The sequence below is a fragment of the Hemiscyllium ocellatum genome, chromosome 16 (genome assembly GCF_020745735.1).
Source record: "Hemiscyllium ocellatum isolate sHemOce1 chromosome 16, sHemOce1.pat.X.cur, whole genome shotgun sequence".
In the NCBI taxonomy this organism is placed as follows: Eukaryota; Metazoa; Chordata; class Chondrichthyes; order Orectolobiformes; family Hemiscylliidae; genus Hemiscyllium; species Hemiscyllium ocellatum.
The window spans coordinates 4,292,268-4,312,364 of NC_083416.1; the positions used below are offsets into that span (position 1 = coordinate 4,292,268).

The 20,097-nt window shown below is 45.8% G+C and overlaps 1 protein-coding gene across 1 annotated transcript in view; it reads left to right on the top strand.

Moving 5' to 3' along the window:
* fam53c (family with sequence similarity 53 member C) overlaps positions 1 to 8,924 on the top strand; it is a 124,205-nt gene extending 115,281 nt beyond the window's left edge. Inside the window, exon 5 of the mRNA XM_060837011.1 lies at positions 7,377 to 8,924. Within this exon, the coding sequence (XP_060692994.1) occupies positions 7,377 to 7,631 (255 nt within the window). The 3' untranslated portion in view covers positions 7,632 to 8,924. The remainder of the gene's footprint in view (positions 1 to 7,376) is intronic.
* Positions 8,925 to 20,097: the final 11,173 nt, after the last annotated feature.

A 20,097-nucleotide genomic window follows, 5' to 3' on the forward strand; every position in this document is an offset into this window, starting at 1 on the left:
ATGTCTAGTGACCTTCCTTTCTAGTGAGGACTCTGTCGAGCTGTGTTAGTGGAGGAGGTGGCCAGGCTGTGCTTACTAAGGCCAGCAGGCATTTCCAGATCTCTCTGCATGATGCCTGAGTGAGATTTCATTCACCGCACGGTTACCCTTTCCAGGTTAGCAACTCAAACTGTGATGCGCATGGTGCTTTCCAATTCAAGTTTGTAAGCACCTCTGAACATTTAAAAAAAAATGTAACGTGAATATAGCAAAGCATTGAATTGACTGCTCTTTGTATTCTCAAAAACGCCAAGCAATTTTTAAACGTAATTAGTAGGTTAATAAAAAAAAAGTCAGTTTCCTTGCCTTTGCTTATAGGCATTTATTGGTCACCGGGCAATGGCTATCACCTGTCCTGTATTTTTGTGCATGTGCTCTTCATTCACATCCAACCCCAGGCAGTGCAGGAGCAGGTCCTGAGGAAGGATCACCAGTTGTCTCTAATCTCTCTCCACAGATGCTGCCAGACCTGCTGCTTTTGTCGCTGGGTCTTTAATTATTCTCTCATGGGATGTGGGCATCACTGGCTGGACCCAGCATTTATTGCCCGTCCCGAGCAGGTCTTGGGAAGGTGGTGGTGAGCTGCCGCCTTGAGCCACTGCAGTTTATGTGGGGAAGACCCATAGTGTTGCTAGGGAGGGAATTCCAGGATTTCGACCCAGTGACACTGAAGGAACGGTGATATATTTCCAAGTCGGGATGGTGAGTGGCTTGGAGGGGAACTTGAAGGTGGTGGTGTTCCCACCTATCTGCTGCCCTTGTCCTTTGAATGTAAATGGTCATGGGTTTGGAAGCTGCTGTCTGAGGAGCTTTGGTGAATTTCTGCAGTGCATCTTGTAGATTTTACACGCTGCTGCTACTGAGCAACACATCCAGGCAAGTGGGGAGTATTCCATCACACACTGTTGTAGATGGTGGACAGGCTTTAGGAAATCAAGAGATGAGTTAGTTGCTGCAGTATTCATAGCCTCTGTCCCGCTCTTGTAGCCATTGTGTGTGTATAGCAACCCAGCTGAGTTCCTGGACAATGGAATCACCATTGAAAGCCACGGGGCAGTGGTTAGCTTGTATCTTATTGGGGATGGTCATTGCCTGGCATTCGTGTGGCATGCATCCTGTCCTCATCTGTAATCTCATGTATTACATTTAGCATAAATGATCGTCAGTAGTGTTGAATAGCAGTATCCTGTCCCCACAAGGGAGTGCTGGACCAATTGCAGTACTCCCTCTGCTTTCCCAGCTGAGGTGAACATATTCAGGGGTCTCAGATCTTTTAACTTACTGAATGGACTTGTTGATTAGCTTCACTTTCAAGAATGACTTGGTAACCGTCTTCAAAGTACAGTTTCAGAGAACGCAGCTGACAATCTTTGTGGGTGGTCACCTACTGGACATTGGCCCAGTTGTTCTAATGGGTGAAAAATCAAAGAACTGGGAATGGTGGAAATCAGAAACCGAATCAGAAATTGCTGGAAAAACTCAGCAGGTCTGGCAGCGTGGTTTAATGCACTGGATCCAAAATGTTAACTCTGCTTTCTCTCCACAGATGCTGCTGAGTTTTTCAGCAATTTCTGATTTGCTTTAATAAGCAGTTTATGTCGGAAATAGAACTCTGTAAAAATGGAGAACTATAAAATGCCATGAAGTGTTGGTCCACTAACTTACTTTTCCAATTCCAGTGCTCGTGTAGGTTGGTGGTAGTGAGCAGTGGGATTTATGTGGTGAGATTTCTCAGGAACTCATTGGGACGCAATTATTTTAATGACGGAAAGCCTGTGTGACAGTGAATATTTATAATGAACAGCACATGTATGATGGGGTGTTGCTGAGTCCAAGCTAGGCCAAAGAGCTTTCTAAGCAATTGTTTCGCTTCTCAGTAATGTGAAATTTCATCAAGTACTATTTGGACAGCTGAGATAAAATAAACCTTTTCTGTTAGCGCTGTTGGATTTTATAGAATATGAGCAGGCCATTCAGCCCATTGATTGCATGCTAAACCTCTGATGAGCATCCCACCCAGACCCATCCCCTACTACCCTATCTTTGTAACCCTGCATCTCCCATGGCTAACCCACCTGGCCTGCACATCCCTGGACACGATGGGCAATTTCCCAAGGCCAATCCACCCTAACCTGCACATCTTTGGACTGTGGGAGGAAACCCACACAGGCTCAGGGAGAATGTACAAGCTCCACACAGACAGTCGCCCGAAGTTGGAATTGAACCCGGGGCCCTGGCACTAGGAGGCAGCAGTGCTAACCACTGAGCTACCCCATATTGCCCCTGAGTGGAACAGTGAAAATTGAGGTTAATACAGACACTTGCCTTCCAGAATACCAGTGTTATATCATTGTGAATGCAAGAGTGTATGTCGAAAGTTGGATGCTAATAATCTGTATTACAGGAGAAAGTGAGGACTGCAGATGCTGGAGATCAGAGCTGAAAATGTGTTGCTGGAAAAGCGCAGCAGGTCAGGCAGCATCCAAGGAGCAGGAGAATCGACGTTTCGGGCATGAGCCTGAAGAAGGCTTTCATCATTCCTGAAGAAGGGGTTATGCCCGAAACGTCGATTCTCCTGCTCCTTGGATGCTGCCTGACCTGCTGCGCTTTTCCAGCAACATACTTTCTAATCTGTATTACACCTGAGTCAGTTGTACCCTCGAGCCTTTCTGAGGCTGGGATTCAGGTTTATGCACTGGGTCTTCCTACATGCTCGGTAGCAGATGGAAAGTGAGGACTGCAGATGCTGGACTACCAGAGTTGAAAAATGTGGTGCTGGAAAAACACAGCAGGCCAGGCAGCTTCCGAGGAGCAGGAGAATCGATGTTTCGGGCATAAAGAAGGGCGAAATGTCGATTCTCCTGCTCCTCGGACGCTGTCTGGCCTGCTGTGTTTTTCCAGCACCACATTTTTCAACAAAAGCAGGTAGAGAGTAGCAATCAAGTGGAACCCTGGCGGATTCCTCTCTCCCTGTACCCAAAACCACTGGAACATCTCAGCTGCTGGCATGCCTGAGACCAGCACACTGTCATTTCCCACAGAGCCATGTGGGACTCTGATAGGAATATATGACCACAATGTTACACATGTACTTTCCCTTCCTCTCTGCCATTTCCTGTCGACCAGGAGGAGCCTTTGGCAGCCAGTCAGGTGAGAAGCTGTTTCCTATTTTCTCCCCTGTTTAGTTTCTGTGCATTATGGTATCCTGAATCTCTGTCTACTTCCTATTCCCAAAGTGTTCCCAATGTTTTGTGAAAGTGTGTGCAATAGACTCAAGATGGTTTGCTCAGGGTTAAGGTGCTATATAAATGGAGCTATTTGTTATTGAATATTGTTAGCATAAAGATCTCAGTCCATGAAGCCTGTCTCATGAACCCACACAAAATTGCTTGGCTATAATCTATCAAATGAAGTTTTGTAAACTTTCCGTGCCACAGTTTGTCTATTTTCTAATGTCATGGAGTAGCTGTGTAGAATACAGACTCCAAAGATGAAGTGTTATCCCAATATGCTTTGGCTACAACACCACAGTAACGTCTTGTTTAAATCATGAGGGTTGCCAGAAATTACTGAGGATATACATTCCAGCATTATCTACAGTTTCAAAACCCTTACTCGGGTCCAAATTGAAATTCTTTGTACAGCCGAGTTTGAGTTGAGGGGGTGAGGTGGGGGCAAGTGAATTCCACTCATCCCAAGTCTAGACTTTAATGCCACCATCTTCAATAGGGTTGTTTGTTCAGCAACTGGGGGCCTTGTGCCTGACATGTTTAAACAGCAAGTCCTTGCCTGTAAACACAAAATTCCTAAAGTGTGCAACACAGAGCCTTTTAAAACTGCTGACTTGGTTTTCCTGAACCAGTGGGCAAGGATCGTGCAGCTAAAAACCAGGAAAACCCTTGAATCCTTTTGTCCTTCAGCATTGTAGCTCTGGGCAACGTTCCCACACTTTAGCCTCTCAATGACACTGTGTTTCAGAGCAGCCCTCTGCCCTCCCAGTAGGTAGTTTAATTGGAGTGTGCTGATAAATGGTTCCTTAGCAGCAGGGAAGGGACAGCCCGAAACAATGCAGCGGTTGGTCCAATAAAAAATGGATACAGGGCTTGCTCTTTGTTGAGGGACATGAAGAGGCTGACTGTATAATTTATTGGGAATGGCACTTGCACCCATGTCACCCTTAATGCTGAGAATCCATCATGATTCCTCGCTAATGAGTGCGGATTTATGGCTTCCTCTGAGGTTTTATCTTCCTGGAAAGTTGATGTGTTTTTTTTCCACTTGTGTCCTCATTGCCCGGCCACTTACTGTCTTTGATTTTTCTGAATATGTGGCAAGATTTGCCTTTACAGCTAATACTGAGGGAGCTGGTTTAACGATAACCTGTGTGGCAACTGTAGATCAATTCTGACCCATGGGCTGTGTTTGAGAGTTGGGAAGTAAAGGAGGAAATGGGGCAAGTGGAATACAATCTTTTTGTAATGCTGCAGTCATACCCAGGTAGGAGACTTCTCTCTGCCAGACACTGGGCTCAGCTCTAGCTTAAAGGGCTCATCCATGGGAATCATCTACTGTCTGTAAAATTCCACCTTTACACTAATTTTTACTTTCTTTTTAATATTAACATTGGAGCAAAATGTGTATTTATCATCCTTCCTCCAAACAAATTCAATTTTCAATAGTATTTGGGGCTGTAGGCTTCTCCCTCTGTCTCTCTCTCTCTCATACGTCTATATTTGGGGCTAATGTCGATGGGAATCATTTGTGCTCTGTATCATATCCACAGACATACATATTCCTTGAAGATTTTGTGTGCAGCATTGTCACTCAGTCAGGGGTGTCAGAGACAGCGCTGCTCACAGCTCAACTCCTCATGAACCAAGTGGCAGAAGATTTGTTTAATCTTTGACAACTCTGTTCTGTATTATTTTATGTAAAATGGGAAGACTGTAGCCCCACCAACTGCCTTTCAAACAGACTAGGCAAGTCACTGAAGGAATCATTTATGTAGCATTAATCACAGCCTTTAAGCCTCAAAATAGAACCAATAAAGTAATTTTGAATGTATTGAAATCTCCCCCCCCCCCCCCATTTCCATCACTTTGGCGACTGAACTCCGCCAATGAGCACCTACATTTCAATTCCAGAGACTTTGGCAGTGGGGGTGGGCATTGAGATCCTTTTTCTTCCCACCTGCCCATGTATACTGCATATTAACATATGTAAGTCTCTGTATTTCGGAGTGGTTCATGGTGTGTGAAATACCTTATGCTTTCTGAAGCACCTGATGATCAGGGAATAATGGATGATTAAGTCTTTACCCCATCATAAAATTGGACAATGTCTGAAATGCTCAGCAGGTACAGCAGAATGCAAGGAGAGTGAGAGAAACTGCATTAATGCTTCTCGTATCAGAATCCGGCACTTCTGGATATCGACTGAGGTCTGGGTCACACCTCCTTATGTTTCCTGCTATGGCCACATGGAGTTGTGTTGTTTTATTTTTTTTAAACATTCACGATGGCCTCGCTGACTAGGCTAGCATTTATTGCCCATCCTGGAGGGTAGTTAAAAGTGAACCATGTAGCTGTGGGTCTGGGGTCACATTTAGACCAGATTAGGTAAGGATGGCAGTTTCCTTCCCTAAGTGACCCAGATGAGATTTTCCGATAATCAGCAATCGATTCATGGCTATTATTAGATTTTTATTGAATTCAGATTCCACCATCTGCTGTGGCAGGATTTGAATCCAGGTCCCCAGTAGATTAGCTGGTCTCTGGATTAATAGTGTGGCGATAATACCACTGGGCCATGTCTTCCCGTACGGTAGTGCAGTTAGTACAAGCTGCTGGGTCCCAGTAATACAATGCACTTTCATGGGATGGAGGAAAGTTTAAGGGAAAAAGGGAATTTCCTTTACCTGACACTGCTGCTCATCTTCTATCTCCTTCTCATCCAAGTGGCTGCCCAGGCCTTACCTGCTGAAGTTAACACCTCCTCATTCTGCACAGCAGGATCCCATGGGTGAAATGACTATTACAGTGGTATAGTTGTATAGCACCATCCAGTGGTAGGCACTGGCTACTACAGTTATCTGTACTTGGTCAGATTATACTCTCTTCTGCATTACTGCTCAAGATTGGACTTCAGTAATATTTCCACCTCTGAGGAAATCTTCCGTTTGACCTATAGCTTGCATGGGCTTCAGACAACCAAATAATGAACAGCAAGATGACATCTTGTATATAACGAGTACATTGTTTGAGCTTCCTATTATCAAAATGTAACATTTACAGGAGATGCCCTCCAACAGGAAAGGTATAAAGGGTGTGTGTGTGTGTGTGTGGGTGTGTGTGTGTGTGGGTGTGTGGGTGTGTGGGTGTGTTGGTGTGTGTGTGTGGGTGTGTTGGTGTGTGTGTGTGGGTGTGTTGGTGTGTGTGTGTGTGTGTTTAAGAGAGAGAGAGGGAAAAGAAATAATGCTATAGGAACAGAATGGCTCACCAGGCCTGGCCTGCATGCTTTCAGTTTCCGTTCTGCCTCACTGTTCTATAAGGCACTGCCTCTGTTTCAAAGCTAAATCCTCTTTCAGCATTATCTAGCGTACAGTTTATAATAAGTGTCTGCTGTAGAAGTAGCACAGTGTATGGAGTCCCGGCTGAGCCTGGCTCTTGTTAGAAATCCTTCATTGTTTGCCCTTTGTGCAGCTGCAATGCAGCTTATTGAGAAGTCGCTCCCCGATGGATGTGTCTGTCGTGGTGTGGACCGAGGGGTCACCATCTCGATCCCTGGCCACCGCTGAATTCACTGATTCTCCACAGGGCTAATGAGTGCACTTCAGACCCTGGGCTGAGCAGAGGGCTGAGAAATGTGAAATAGTCAAAATTTCTCCTGTTGCTCAAGAAACACCCTCCTGGGAATACACGTGTGGATATTGAATGAGAATGGCGTTGGGTTAAACTGTGATACCACCAAAGTACAGATAGTTCACACTTCAGATTGGGGGGAGCAACCAGAAACCAGACACTGCACCCTGTATTGGTTCTCCCTATTTCTCCACCCTGCGTGAATGTGAGAGTGGGAGGGAGGGTGCTGTTGGGTGTAGGGGCTTGAGGGAGAGTCACCATGACCAGAGGGTGAATCCTTCATCACTGTTCAAATTTGCATCTCTTACCCCGTAATCAATATTATTACAGTTGCTTTACACTCCATATTGTAACAGGGTTCCACTCCACTGGGTCATTGCATCATGGAGTGTCGCGTTTGCTGCCATTCTGTTGTAAATTTGCGCTCAGCACTCTGTTTCCAAGGAGGCTTTTCACTTTGTTATTGTTTTGTTGCAGAGGAGAAACCTGAGCAGTCCCGCATGCCTCGAAGCGAAGGGGAGAGAGCCCCTGAAGGACCAGTCTCCTGCCCCCATCCCGGACAACACAGGCTTCAAATTGGACTCCGTTTGCCCAACAACAAACAGCCAGATTGAAACATTGAGTGAAAGCGAGGAAGAGGAAGATCCCAAGAGTGACTGTGATAGCACAGAAGCCATCCTGTTCCAACGTTCCTGCGAGGATCTGGATTTGGAAATGATTGAGGAAAACTGAACTCTCTCAATTAAGAAAAATATCAGGACTTTATTTTTAATATCCCATCAGAACACGCCTTAAAATGCATCTCGTGCACAACGTACAAGAGACACGTGAACTGTTCTCCCCACCAAATGTTGTCTTTACACTACTTTCCTAGTTGCACAGGTTTGTTCTTGTGGTGATCATGTTGACTACAATCTATGAGCCGAAGGTAGTGGGGTGAAGAGATGAAGTTGCTCCCCCTCTTTCCCCTCCTGCTCATGAAATGATGAACTGTTTCACCTTCACCACAGTCCATCATTTGCTGAGGCCCATGTGCGTATTGTGCATCAGCAGTAACCACCAGCCTGGCATCTTCCTGGGACCAATTGAGGGTGAGAACCAAGTGGTGCCTTTGGACATGAATGAAAGGGACAACTGACGAGCAGAAGCAGAGGGGCCTTCACTCTGCAGTCTGCAGTATTCAGGGGCCCCTTGTTTTCAATTTCACATTATTTACATAATGCCATGATTAATAGGATGGTTGGCTTCTCTCTTTCCCCTCTGTACCCTTCCCTCCCTGTCTTTGGGATGGGGGTGGGGTGGGAGGGTGGTGGAGGGGTGTGGAAAGAAGCCAAAAGAAAGGTTGAGCACTGTACCTGAGCCATTTGATGACTTCTGAAAGGTTTAGTGCTCTCTCTGTCTGTCTCTCTTTGTCTCTGTCTCTCTCTGTCTGTCTCTCTCTCTCTCTCTCTCTCTCTGTGTCTCTCTCTCTCTCCCTGTCTGTCTCTCTCTCTGTCTCTCTCTCTCTGTCTCTCTCTCTCTCTCTCTGTCTTGCTCTGTTGTGCTCTCTGTCGCGCTCCACCCCAGCCAACTTGCCCGTCCCTTCTCCCCTCATTTGGGAATGAAGCTGCTGCACAGGATGGTTTTATATTTTGTGTGCCTAGCTGACAAAGCCAGTAGAGGTGAAGCAATTGCCCCATGTACCTGCCGCCTGGATCTCAGCTCAATAAAGGGTGGAACTGTTAGTGGAGGGGGTTGGGGTGGGTCAGCCAAGGAGAGACCAGGAGGAGCAAACCAGACTAGTACAGCCAATTGAGTTCACCGATGATCTGGTGGGTTCATAGTGATTGTGTGAGACAATTGTCTTGTTTTGTTACCTTGTGTAGACTGTACTTGAAGAGACTATATTTTTGTTGTATTACAGGCCTTGCACCAAATTTCTGAACCAAGATCAAAGATTCGCAACTTTCTGCCGATTTTTCCTTGTCCCTCCTGAAGGGTTCTTAGCATTTCTAATAAATTTAATCAAAGATTGTGATAATATAACGACCACCCTCTCTTTATTCATTGCCTTATAAATAAAAGCAGAAACCTTTTTTGAATAGTTTGTGTGTTTGTGTTTAAATTTGACTCCAGTGTTTGAATCACTCAGGCAGTACCAAGGCCAGGCAGCTAAGAATTCCGCGCTTGTTCGTAGTCTGTATCGAGTTAGCCAGGCATTGCAATCGGGCTCAGTACCTCGAGTCAGTGAGCAAGAGAGGAGGGCTGCAATGGTACAGCCCCAGTGGTCTGAATGAAGCTGTGAGCTATGGAATGGATCATCGTCAGCTGGGATCCATCTGAAATCAGATATTCTGCAGATCCCCTTTGTTCCAATAATATACTTTATTCTTAAAATTTGTGAAACTACATTACAAAATATTTTAACTCAACCTGCTGGAAGTGCGGTAAAGTTAAACCTTTCATTTGTCCCTTTGTGAGGTTCCCCAGTACAATTCCAATATTCTCAATGTTCACACAATTGTACGTTCCTCGTCGAATGTACAGCCTGAGATATCCCACAGACAATCCTTACACGACATGGGCACAAATAGTAGTGAGGGGTGGGCAGAGTTACAAACCTTTGAGAGAGAAGTTGGGGTGGGGGGGAATGGTGGTGGGGAGGGGCGGTGTTAGGGAGATGGAGAATGGAGAAAGATGAGCTCTAACATCAGAGCAGCTGCCATCTATCTATCTCCCTTGCCACTTACTAAGCAATTAGCGAGGCCAGTCTTTAGTCCATTTTCATGTTTCAGAGAGGAATTGGGATGTTATGCTGCAGCTTTACGGGACATCAGTGAGGCCACTTTTGGAATACGGCATTCAATTCTGGTCTCCCGCCTGTAGGAAGGATGTTGTAAAACTTGAAAGGGTTCAGAAAGGATTTCCAAGAAATGTTGCCCGTGTTCGAGGGTTTGAGGTACAGTTGGGGCTATTTTCCCTGCAATGTTGGAGGCTGAGGGGTGACTTTATGGAGATTTATAAAATCATGTGAGAAATGGATTGGGTGAATAGCCAAGGTCTTTTCCCCAGGGTGGGGAAGTCCAAAATGTGAAGGCAAAGGTTTAAGGTGAAAGGGGAAATATTTAAAAGGGATCTAAGGGGCACAGTTTTCACACAGTGTATGGAATGAGCTGCCAGAGGAAGTGGTGGAGGCTGGTACAATTACAATATTCAAAAGGCATTTGGATGGGTACTTGAAAAGGTAAGGTTTAGAGGGATATGGGCCAAGTGCTGGGAGATTAGATTCCCCACAGTGTGGGAACAGGCCCTTCGGCCCAACCAGTCCATACCGACCCTCTGAAGAGTAACCCACCCAGACCCATTTCCCTTTGACTAATGCACCTAACACTATGGGTAATTTAGCATGGTCAATCCACCCTGACCTGCCCATCTTTGGATTGTGGGAGGACACCTGAAGGAAACCCACGCAGACACTGGGAGAATGTTCAAACTCCACACACAATCACCCGAGGCTGGAATCGAACCTGGGACCCTGGTGCTGTGAGGCAACAGTGCTAACCACAGGCACTAGATTAGTTTAGGATATCTGGACGGAGTGGACGAGTTAGACTGAAGGGTCTGTTTCCGTGCTGTACATCTCTATGACTCTGTAGCCAGAAATCTAGAACACAGTAGGCCTGTTGCTCCTTACTAGATCTGAGCATTCATGGGAAACTTTAAACTGCAGCAGTTCAAAGAATAAAACATTCCTGTTCTTGTTTATTTGATCTTTACTGACTGCCAGGGTTTGGGCACTTGAAGCAGTTCCTGATGTGGTGGGGGCTGTTTCTGGGACGTTATTAAAGGGTCAGAAGATTGAAATGATGCCTAGGTCAAATGTTACCACTTAACATCCAATAGTAACGAGGAAATAAATCGGTATTTTTAATGAGACTGTCTGGGAAAGCAGGGTTTCAGCTGAAGCTACCTGGCAGTAATTGGTCTGCGGTCCAGGATTCTGAATTGCCTGAGTGTTTAGCCCCAGTGTGTCTTCGGTCCCAATTGTGCTTTTCAACTGAGCTGATCTTTTTTGGAGTCCTCCTTCCACCAGCCTGTTGGTTGACAATGGGAGATCGCAGAAGGCCCACTGTTCACTGCACTCAACCGTCCTGTCTCACAGCTCGGGCCGAAGTACTGGTGAGCTAATCGGTTGTCAGAGGCTTTGCAGCTGAGCCCTGTTGCTCTGTGTGCTCTCTGAAGGTTTTATAGGTGAACTGATACGGTGTGCTCTGGGGTCAGAGAGGCAGCCTCCTGCCCTCTCAGCTTTTCAGGTTGTGCGACCTGATGGTGAGTAACAAGTTCAAATAGTGACCCAGTCTGTCTCGCCCTGCTACACTACCACAACACAGAGACAAGATTGTACTTGTACTAACACAACCATCCAACAAAACACACAATCTGCCTCATTCTCCTTGAGACTGTGAAGGTTAATCATTATAGCTGCAGATTTCTGCTTAAAAACATTAATCCTTCCTTAGTAAATAACTGTGTCCTGTGCTTTGCTAAATGGTGAAATAATAATGTCATTAACTTGCCAGGTTGAAGTTTTTTTTATTGGTTTTATATTGGAATAAAATTAATTGCCTTCAAATATTTCTTATCTGTGATGGGATGGTGTATCTCAGTTGCGCGTGCTGATGGGAGCACACACTCCTTTGCAGGATATTTAGTCACTCTTCAGGGATTGGGAATGCCATGTTTCGGAGATGATTTAGTTTTGAATTTGGATGGGTAAAGGGTAATGAGGCCTGTAAGTCTAAGATTGAGCTTGGCTTGATCCTGAAACAGATGTATGACTGTGAATGACAAGGTACGACATCGTCACAGCCCTTTGACCCAACATCTCTACCCCAGTGTTTATCCTCCACAAGAGCCACACCTCTTCATCAGACTGCATCCACCTGCTTTTAGTATCCTCTGTTCAGTTCTAGTCTCTCTGCTTTAGGAAAGATGTTGCAAAACTTGAAAGGGTTCTGTAAAGATGTATAAGGGTGTTGCCAGGGTTGGAGGGTTTGAGCTAAAGGGAGAGGCTGAATAGGCTGGAGCTGTTTTCCCTGGAGCTTCGGAGGCTGAGGGGGTGACCTTATACAGGTTTATAAAATCATGAGAGACACGGATAGAGTGAATAGCCAAGGTCTTTTTCCCAGGGTAAGGGAATCCAAAACTAGACAGCATAGGTTTAAGGTGGGAGGTGAATGATGTGAAAGAGACCTAAGGGGCAACTACTTTCACACAGAGGGTGGTGTGTGTATGGAATGAGCTGCCAGAGGAAGTGGTGGAGGCTGGTACAATTACAACATTTAAGAGGCATCTGGATGGGTATATGAATAGGAAGGGTTTGAAGGGATATGGGCCAAGTGCTGGCAAATGGGACTAGATTTATTTAAAATATCCGGTTGGAATGGGCGGGTTGGACCAAAGGGTGCGTTTCCGTGCTGTACATCTCTATGACTACGGTCAGCGTAGGTGAGGTGGACCGAAGAATCAGTTCCTGTGCTGTACATCTCTATGACTACGGTCAGCGTAGGTGAGGTGGACCGAAGGATCAGTTCCTGTGCTGTACATCTCTGTGACTGTATGTTTGTACAGCTTCTCTGTGAATGCTTCAATCATATTCACCACGATTACTCTCTGGTCGGGAGTTCCACACATTCCTTCTGGGTTAATGAATTTCTCCTGAACTCCCAGTTGGATTTATTCGTGCCTGTTATGTAATTATGGACCCTAGTTCTGGTCTTGTCTGCAAAAGACAACATCTCTATCCAGCACATGAATAATCTTGAAGCCCTGTAGCCTGTACAGGTCTTTCCTCAGTCTTCTGTAGAGAAAATTACCTCAACTTGTTAAATCCTTTGTAATGTGTCTTCTCTGCACCTTCTGCGGTTCCTGTATTTCCTCTTCATAATATGGAGAGCAGAGTTATTTTACAGCATAAGTGTGGTTTGGCCACAGTCTACACAATTTGAATAACTCTGTGCTTTCCAGTCCCATTTTGCTAGAAATACGGCCTGTGGTGTGATTCCTTCTTTGTGACCTTTAGTGACCTGGGTAGTTTTTATTCTCCCTCTTTCAGATGTGTAATTTTGAAAGACTACATGGCTGCTTCGGTCTTCCTACCAAGATATGTTTTGTCGGGAGTTATTTATGTTGAAGTTCATTTGCCAATTGCACATCAATTTTCCCTTTTTGTTAGCATCTGTCATGGCCTTCCTCTGTATTAGCTACATCCAGATTTGCTGACAGGTACAAATTTTGAAACTTAATTCCTGATAACCAAATCCATTTTGTTTTTTTGTAAATGGTGAGCAAGAATGATCCCAACAGTCAACATCACTTCCCACGATTGCAGTCACTACTTTTCATCCTCTGTTCTGTCTAATCGGTTTCACAGCTCAACTTGCTGTCCATTAAGCTCCCTTCTCCCTGGGTGACACATTTTCTGGCAAGCAGTTTTGAGTTTCACCCCCACTGTAAAACCAGCTGAGCCCCTCAGCTAGACTCGAGCCGGTACGTCACTCCTGGGTAAGACAGCGCAGTGACTCAGTGGTTAGCACTGCTGCCTCACAGCACCAGGGTCCCAGGTTTGATCCTAGCCTCGGGCAACTGTCTGTGTGGAGTTTGCACATTCTCCCCGTGTCTGCGTGGGTTTGCTCCAGTTTCCTCCCACAGTCCAAAGATGTGCAGGTCAGGGTGGGTTGGCCGTGCTAAATTACCCATAGTGTTCAGGGATGTGCTGGGTTAGCCATGGGGAATGCAGGGTTACAGGGATGAGATAGGGTAGTGGGGGCCTGGGTGGGATCCTCTTGGGTGGGTCAGTATGGAGCTATTGGGCTGAATGGCCTGCTTCCACACTGTCAGGATTCTATGATTATATTTAATAAAATTCCTAATCAGCATAGATTTTGGCAAAAAGAATGACATTTATACAGCACCTTTCATGATCTTACAATATCCCAAAGTGCCTCTCAGTCAGTGAAGAATGTAGTTGGCTGTTGTTATATTGGTGTTGAAAATGTGTTGCTGGAAAAGCGCAGCAGGTCAGGCAGCATCCAAGGAGCAGGAGAATCTTCAGGGCTTCCTGAAGAAGGGCTCATGCCCGAAACGTCGACTCTCCTGCTCCTTGGATGCTGCCTGACCTGCTGCGCTTTTCCAGCAACACATTTTCAGCTCTGATCTCCAGCATCTGCAGACCTCACTTTCTCCTGTTGTTATATTGGTGCCTCTTTTGATTGGGTTCCAAACTGTAACTCTCTCTCAGCTATTCATTATTCTAATATAAACCATATGTTCCGTTCAAAATAGATTGCATCCTGTAACCTGGTCCAAGGTAATTGACTGGAGAGAATACTCTTGATTCCTGGGAATGCCTTGTGCACATTTGGATGTATGTGCTTTCCAGTATCGATTCATTTCCCTCCCTCTCTGACACTGCATTGATGAGACTAACAGGAACTTCTCCGCGTTGCTGTCTAACAAGGAAACAGAGAGGGGGAGTCTACAATCTACATCCGTTCAAAGAAAGTAGGTCTGACCCTTGCCTTAAACCTTTCAAGAGTGTGTTGAGCCCCTTTTCAGAGGGATTCTGGGATCAATTCCAAATTGCCTCGTGCAGCGTAGCCCATGACCGGGTGTACACTTGTTCTGTTCTGGGCAGATGTTGGTCCTTGCTGTGCCTCATATAATATTGCTCAAGACAAAGCCCTCTCCTTTCAGATTATTCCAGAAACTGGGCTGGACAGTGCAGCATCTTCTCCCACTGCCACACGGCTTGGTCGGCATCACTAACGCGTGTTGGAAGTCGTATGTCAAGGGCTTCTCCAAATGACATTCCAGGGAGCCGGGCTTAAGCTGCAGGAAAAATTAACTCCTGCGACCCATCAGGCACCAGGAAAGCAGGCAGTTCCCGGAGCTCAAGTATTAACAGTCATTTGAGCAATCAGCCAGGATTAAAATACTGGCCTTGAGTGCAATTTCAGGCTCTTGAAGAGAAGGACAGGTCATGTGGGTCTGTCTGTCAGAGTTCCTTGTTTTTCGGAGGATTTTTAAAATATAATTTTATGTCTTAAGGCTAAACCATTCCCAGTTTTATCCTCTGCTGCATTCTGTGACTGAAGTAATGCTTTGTGTCACTGGGAGTACTTTAGCTCCTGAGCCTGTCCCCTTGCACCACGGATGGTCTTTAAAGAATAGGAGGCAAGGAGCGAAAATGAGTGAGAACTGATTTGATGTTATTACAGCTGGTCTTGGAGGTAATACCGTCCCTTGGTTACCATCTGTTTATAACATTGTAATACAGCCCCACAGGAAGCAGGCGTAGTTTGTTTTGTAATAAAAACAAGTTTTGCTCAGTGAGTCTGGCAGCATCTGTGAAGAGAGAGATCAGAGTTAACATCTCATGTCCAGTGACCCACCCTCCGAACTGCCAGACCTGCTGAGCTTTTCCAGCAACTTCTGTTTTTGTTTCTGATTTACAGTTCTGTCGGATTTCATATTTTGTCCTGTCCTTTTTCTCCGTTTTCTTTATTTATAAGAACAATCCAAAGATTAGAGTGCTTCATTTTCCTTCTGTGAAGCTTTTTGGTGAGTCTTCATTTCTGTGGCGGTTGGACAATATCACGATTTTGCCTTTGCACGAGGATTGCCGCAGGGTTGGTGTGTACATGACAAGGGATGTTCGCTGTCGCTGGTGGTATTCTTGTACTTTGAACCTGAAGGTAACTGAGTTCAAATCCCTTTTCAATATTGACATTTCAGTCCAGTAATGGGGGAATGCAGTATTCCCGTCTGTCTGACTTGCTGATGAGCCAAAGTGAGGTGTAATTGGCCTCTTTTCTAAAGGTATGTTAGTCACCCCATCCAACCCCAAAGAGCAGACAGTCTTGTTCACATAGTCACACAGTACGGAAACAAACCCTTCGGCCCGACCAGTCCATGCCGACTCTAATCCCAAACTTCACAGGAGGCTCCCAAGCACTGAAGATGTCACCTAGAAAGTGGACGAAACGTCTGCAACAAAAACTCCCAGCTCGGCGAACAGAACCACAACAACGAGCACCCGAGCTACAAATCTTCTCACAAACTCTGACCTAACCCTGCCTGCCTGTGCTTAGCCCATGTCCCTCCAAGCCTTTCCTACCTCATGGATTTAAACAAACATCTTTTAAACTTTGTCATGGAGCCCGCATCCACCATCTCTTCAGCAAGTTTATTCCACACACAAACCACTCTGTGCAAAAAAACAAAAACAAATTGTTTCCCCTTTCATCTTAAAAATATGCCCCTTCCTCTTGAACTCCCCCACCCTAGGGAAAAGACAGTTGCCATTCACCTTATCCATGCCCCCTCATGACCTTAATAACCTCTATAAGGTCACCTCTCAACTTCCAGTGAACAAAGTCCCAGCCTTTCCTTATAACTCAAGCGGTCTGTTCCTGGCAACATCCTGGTAAATCTTGTCTGATTCAATTTCTTTGCCCAAATTGGTTGCCACATTTCCTGCTGTTTAAGAGTGCTCCGTTAGCCGTGAAGGACTTCCGGATGTTGTGAAGCATGCCAGGTGCTGTAAATGCAAAGCTATTACTGAGTCTGACCTTCATAACCTAGACAGTAACTGGGATGGGTTAATAAAAACAGAAATGCTCAACATCTGAATTGAGAAACAGAGTTAACGTTTTGAGTAAATGTTCGTTTATTATTCATTCACAGGATGTGGGTGTCGCTGGCTAGGACATCATTTGTTACCCATCCCAGAGGGTAGTTAAATTCAACCCCGTTGCTGTGGGGTCTGGAGTCCCATGTAGGCCAGACCAGGTAAGGATGGCAGTTTCCTTCCCTAAAGGACATTAGTGAATTTTGAGGTTTGTTTCCCATGACAATCGACAACAGTTCATGATCATCATTACATTCCTAATTTCAGATTCTTATTGAAGTCAAAGTCCACCGTGTGCCGTGTCAGGATTTGGACCCAGCTCCTCAGAGGATTCCCTGGCTCTCTTGGATTAATATTCCAGTGAAAACGCCACTAGGCCCATGCCTCCTTTTCAGTGTTTTTATTTCTGATTTCTGACATCCACAGCATTTAGCTTTTAAATCAGGGCCTGATTGTTGCAACTGGTCACAATAGAGTTAGAGAAAATTAGTCAAAGATGTTTCCATTCTAAGGTTTACAGTCACAGGGAAGAAATACTCTGCCTGGAACTAAATAAGGACATTTCAGCCTTCATCTGATCTATCTGATTGCTGACCAGAAGGTTACAAGTTTCCAGTATTAACTACCACACTGTTACCACACTGACTGTTACCACACTGACTGTTATCACACTGACTGTAAGTGATACAGGAGAGAAATGGACTTTCCTTTTGAATGAACCGCTCAATTCGCAACTAACTTTGTCCAACAAAGCTGAGGTACCATGATCAGAAGGTCAACTGGACATCCATATAAACATAGTGGCTACAAGAGCAGGCCAGAGGCTAGGAATCCTGCAGAAAGTAACCCACCTCCTGACTCCACCATTGACAAGTAAAGTATTCCCCACTTGCCTGGGATGGGAGCAGCTCCAACAACGCTCCAGCTTGACACCGCCCACGACACAGCAACCCACTTGATTGGCACCACATCCACTCCCTCCACCACCGATGCTCAGTGGCAGCAGTGTGTATCAGCTACAAGATGCACTGTAGAAGTTCACCAAAGATCCACAGACAGCACCTTCCAAACCCACGACCACTTCCATCTAAAAAGACAAAGGCAGCAGATACATGGGAGCACCACCCCCCTGTAAATTCCTCATCCAACCACTCTCCATCCTGACTTGGAAATATATCGCCGTGCCTTTACTGTCGCTGGGTCAAAATCCTGGAATTCCCTTCCCCAGGGCATTGTGGGTCAACCCACAGCAGGTGGGACTGGGTTCAAGAAGGCAGCTCACCCACACTTTCTCAAGGGGCAACTAGGGACAGGCAATAAATGCTGGGCCCAGCCCACATCCCACAAGCGAATTAGAACAAAATCCCTGAATTCTAACTCCCACTATCTTCCCTTTACCATATCTCTTTCATAATTTCATGAAATCCAACCACACAATAACAAATCTCTGGGAGGAATCTTATAAGTGCAAACATGCCTTGGGGTTCAGATATCAGTTGTGAATGAGTTGAGTAGTCTGCGGCTGTGCCCTATTGAAAGACGTGAAGTCAACAAGTCAAATAAGCTGTCTTCATTCCAGACTTAATGTCCTTAATTTGTTTTATTGCTTAGGCAAGCATTGGCAAGTCCAGCGCTGGGTGTTAGACACTGTGTGCTAGGGACGGTATCCACTGTGAGTAATAACCTAATGTCATTGCTATCCCACTCGCTGCAACTTTCATGTAGATATACAGGGAGGTCTCGCATTTCTGATTATCGAGTCACCTTATCTCCTCTTGAGAAAGTCAGGGGATGCTGTGATTGCTTCAGCTGTCATTGAGGGGCTGAATTTTGATTCAGCGATTATTTTCCAAAGAGTTGGCAGTGAGGGATTGTCTGCTGGGTTTGGGTGAAAGGACAAGAGAGTGAGACTTTAACAACATGCCCTCTAAAGGGCAGGCATGGGCTCAGCGGGCTGAATGGCCTTCCATGCTGTAGACTCAGAGTTAACTCAAAATGAGGACCCGAAGAACTGCGGATGCTGTACATCAGGAACAAAGGAGCTCTGAGAAAGGTTCATTCCACCCGAAATGTTAACTCTGATTTCTCTCCACGGATGCTTGCCAGACCTGCTGAGTTTTTCCAGCAATTGCTGTTTGTGTTACTCAAACTGAGTCCTTTTTGCTTCTTCATCCCCTGGTTAAATGGTAGAGGATTAACAGATGTCTGCTGTTGGTTGTCATCTTGTGATTCTATTACCGTGTCAGCTGAATGCAAGGCCAAACCTGCCTTGTCAGGATTTTGTTTTGGATTGATTTTGTGGGTTATGGGCTTGGTGGCTCTCCTGTATTTATCGCCCGTCCTGAATTGCCCTTGACAGAGACTGCCCCACCCCCCCCCTATCCAAAGTGAAGATACTGAGCCATTAAGGGGTGAGATTGGCAGCGGTATGATCAGATCAGAGCATCTAAGGAAAGAGGAGAAACATTGTGAAAAGGGAATGACAGCAACTAACAGAATAGGAGCACGTGGTAAACTGAAGGGGTAGGGTAGCACGGTGGCTCAGTGGTTAGCACTGCTGCCTCACAGCGTCGGGGACTCAGGTTTAATTCCACCCTCGGACGACTGTCTGTGTGGAGTTTGCACATTCTCCCCGTGTCTGCGTGAGTTTCCTCCCACAGTCCAAAGATGTGCAGGTCAGGATGGATTGGCCATGGGAAAAGCAGAGTGAAAGGGAAGGGGTGTGGGATGCTCTATTTAGAGTCGATGTGGACTTGATGGGTTGAATGGCCTGCTTTCACACTGTCAGGATTCTATGAAAATGCTTCAAAGTTGGGAAACTTTGCAACAAAGCAATATACCACTGGTCTCACATGTGGACAGCATTTCCATGGTTGAACTGACAGGAAATATGACAGGAATTGTCTGTAAAGTTCAGCGTAAATTATGGCCATTGTTCAGTTGTGGACAACACAACCTAATAAGAACATTTCTGAGCCAGGAATGATGTATGTTTCTCGTGCAGACTCTTGTGCAACCACCGTTAGTGTTTAACAGCTCTCACCTACCCGTGATGTAAGTGTCATATTAATATAACCAGAATAGAGAGTCAAAACGTGTGGGGCTGGAAAAGCACAGCAGGTCAGGCAGCATCCGAGGGGCAGGAGAGTCGGTGTTTCAGGCATAAGCCCTTCATCAGTTAGCACTGCTGCCTCACAGCGCCGGAGACCCGGGTTCAATTCCTGCCTCGGGTGACTGACTGTGTGGAGTTTGCACGTTCTCCCCGTGTCTGCGTGGGTTTCCTCTGGGTGCTCCAGTTTCCTCCCACAGTCCAAAAATGTGCGGGTCAGGTGAGTTGGCCCTGCTAAATTGTCCGTAGTGTTAGGTAAGGGGTAAATGTAGGGGTATGGGTGGGCTGCGCTTCGGCGGGTCGGTGTGGACTTGTTGGGCCGAAGGGCCTGTTTCCACACTGTAAATAATCTAATCATCTAATCTAATCAGGAATTCTGATGTAAGGCTTATGCCCGAAATGTCGACTCTCCTGCCCCT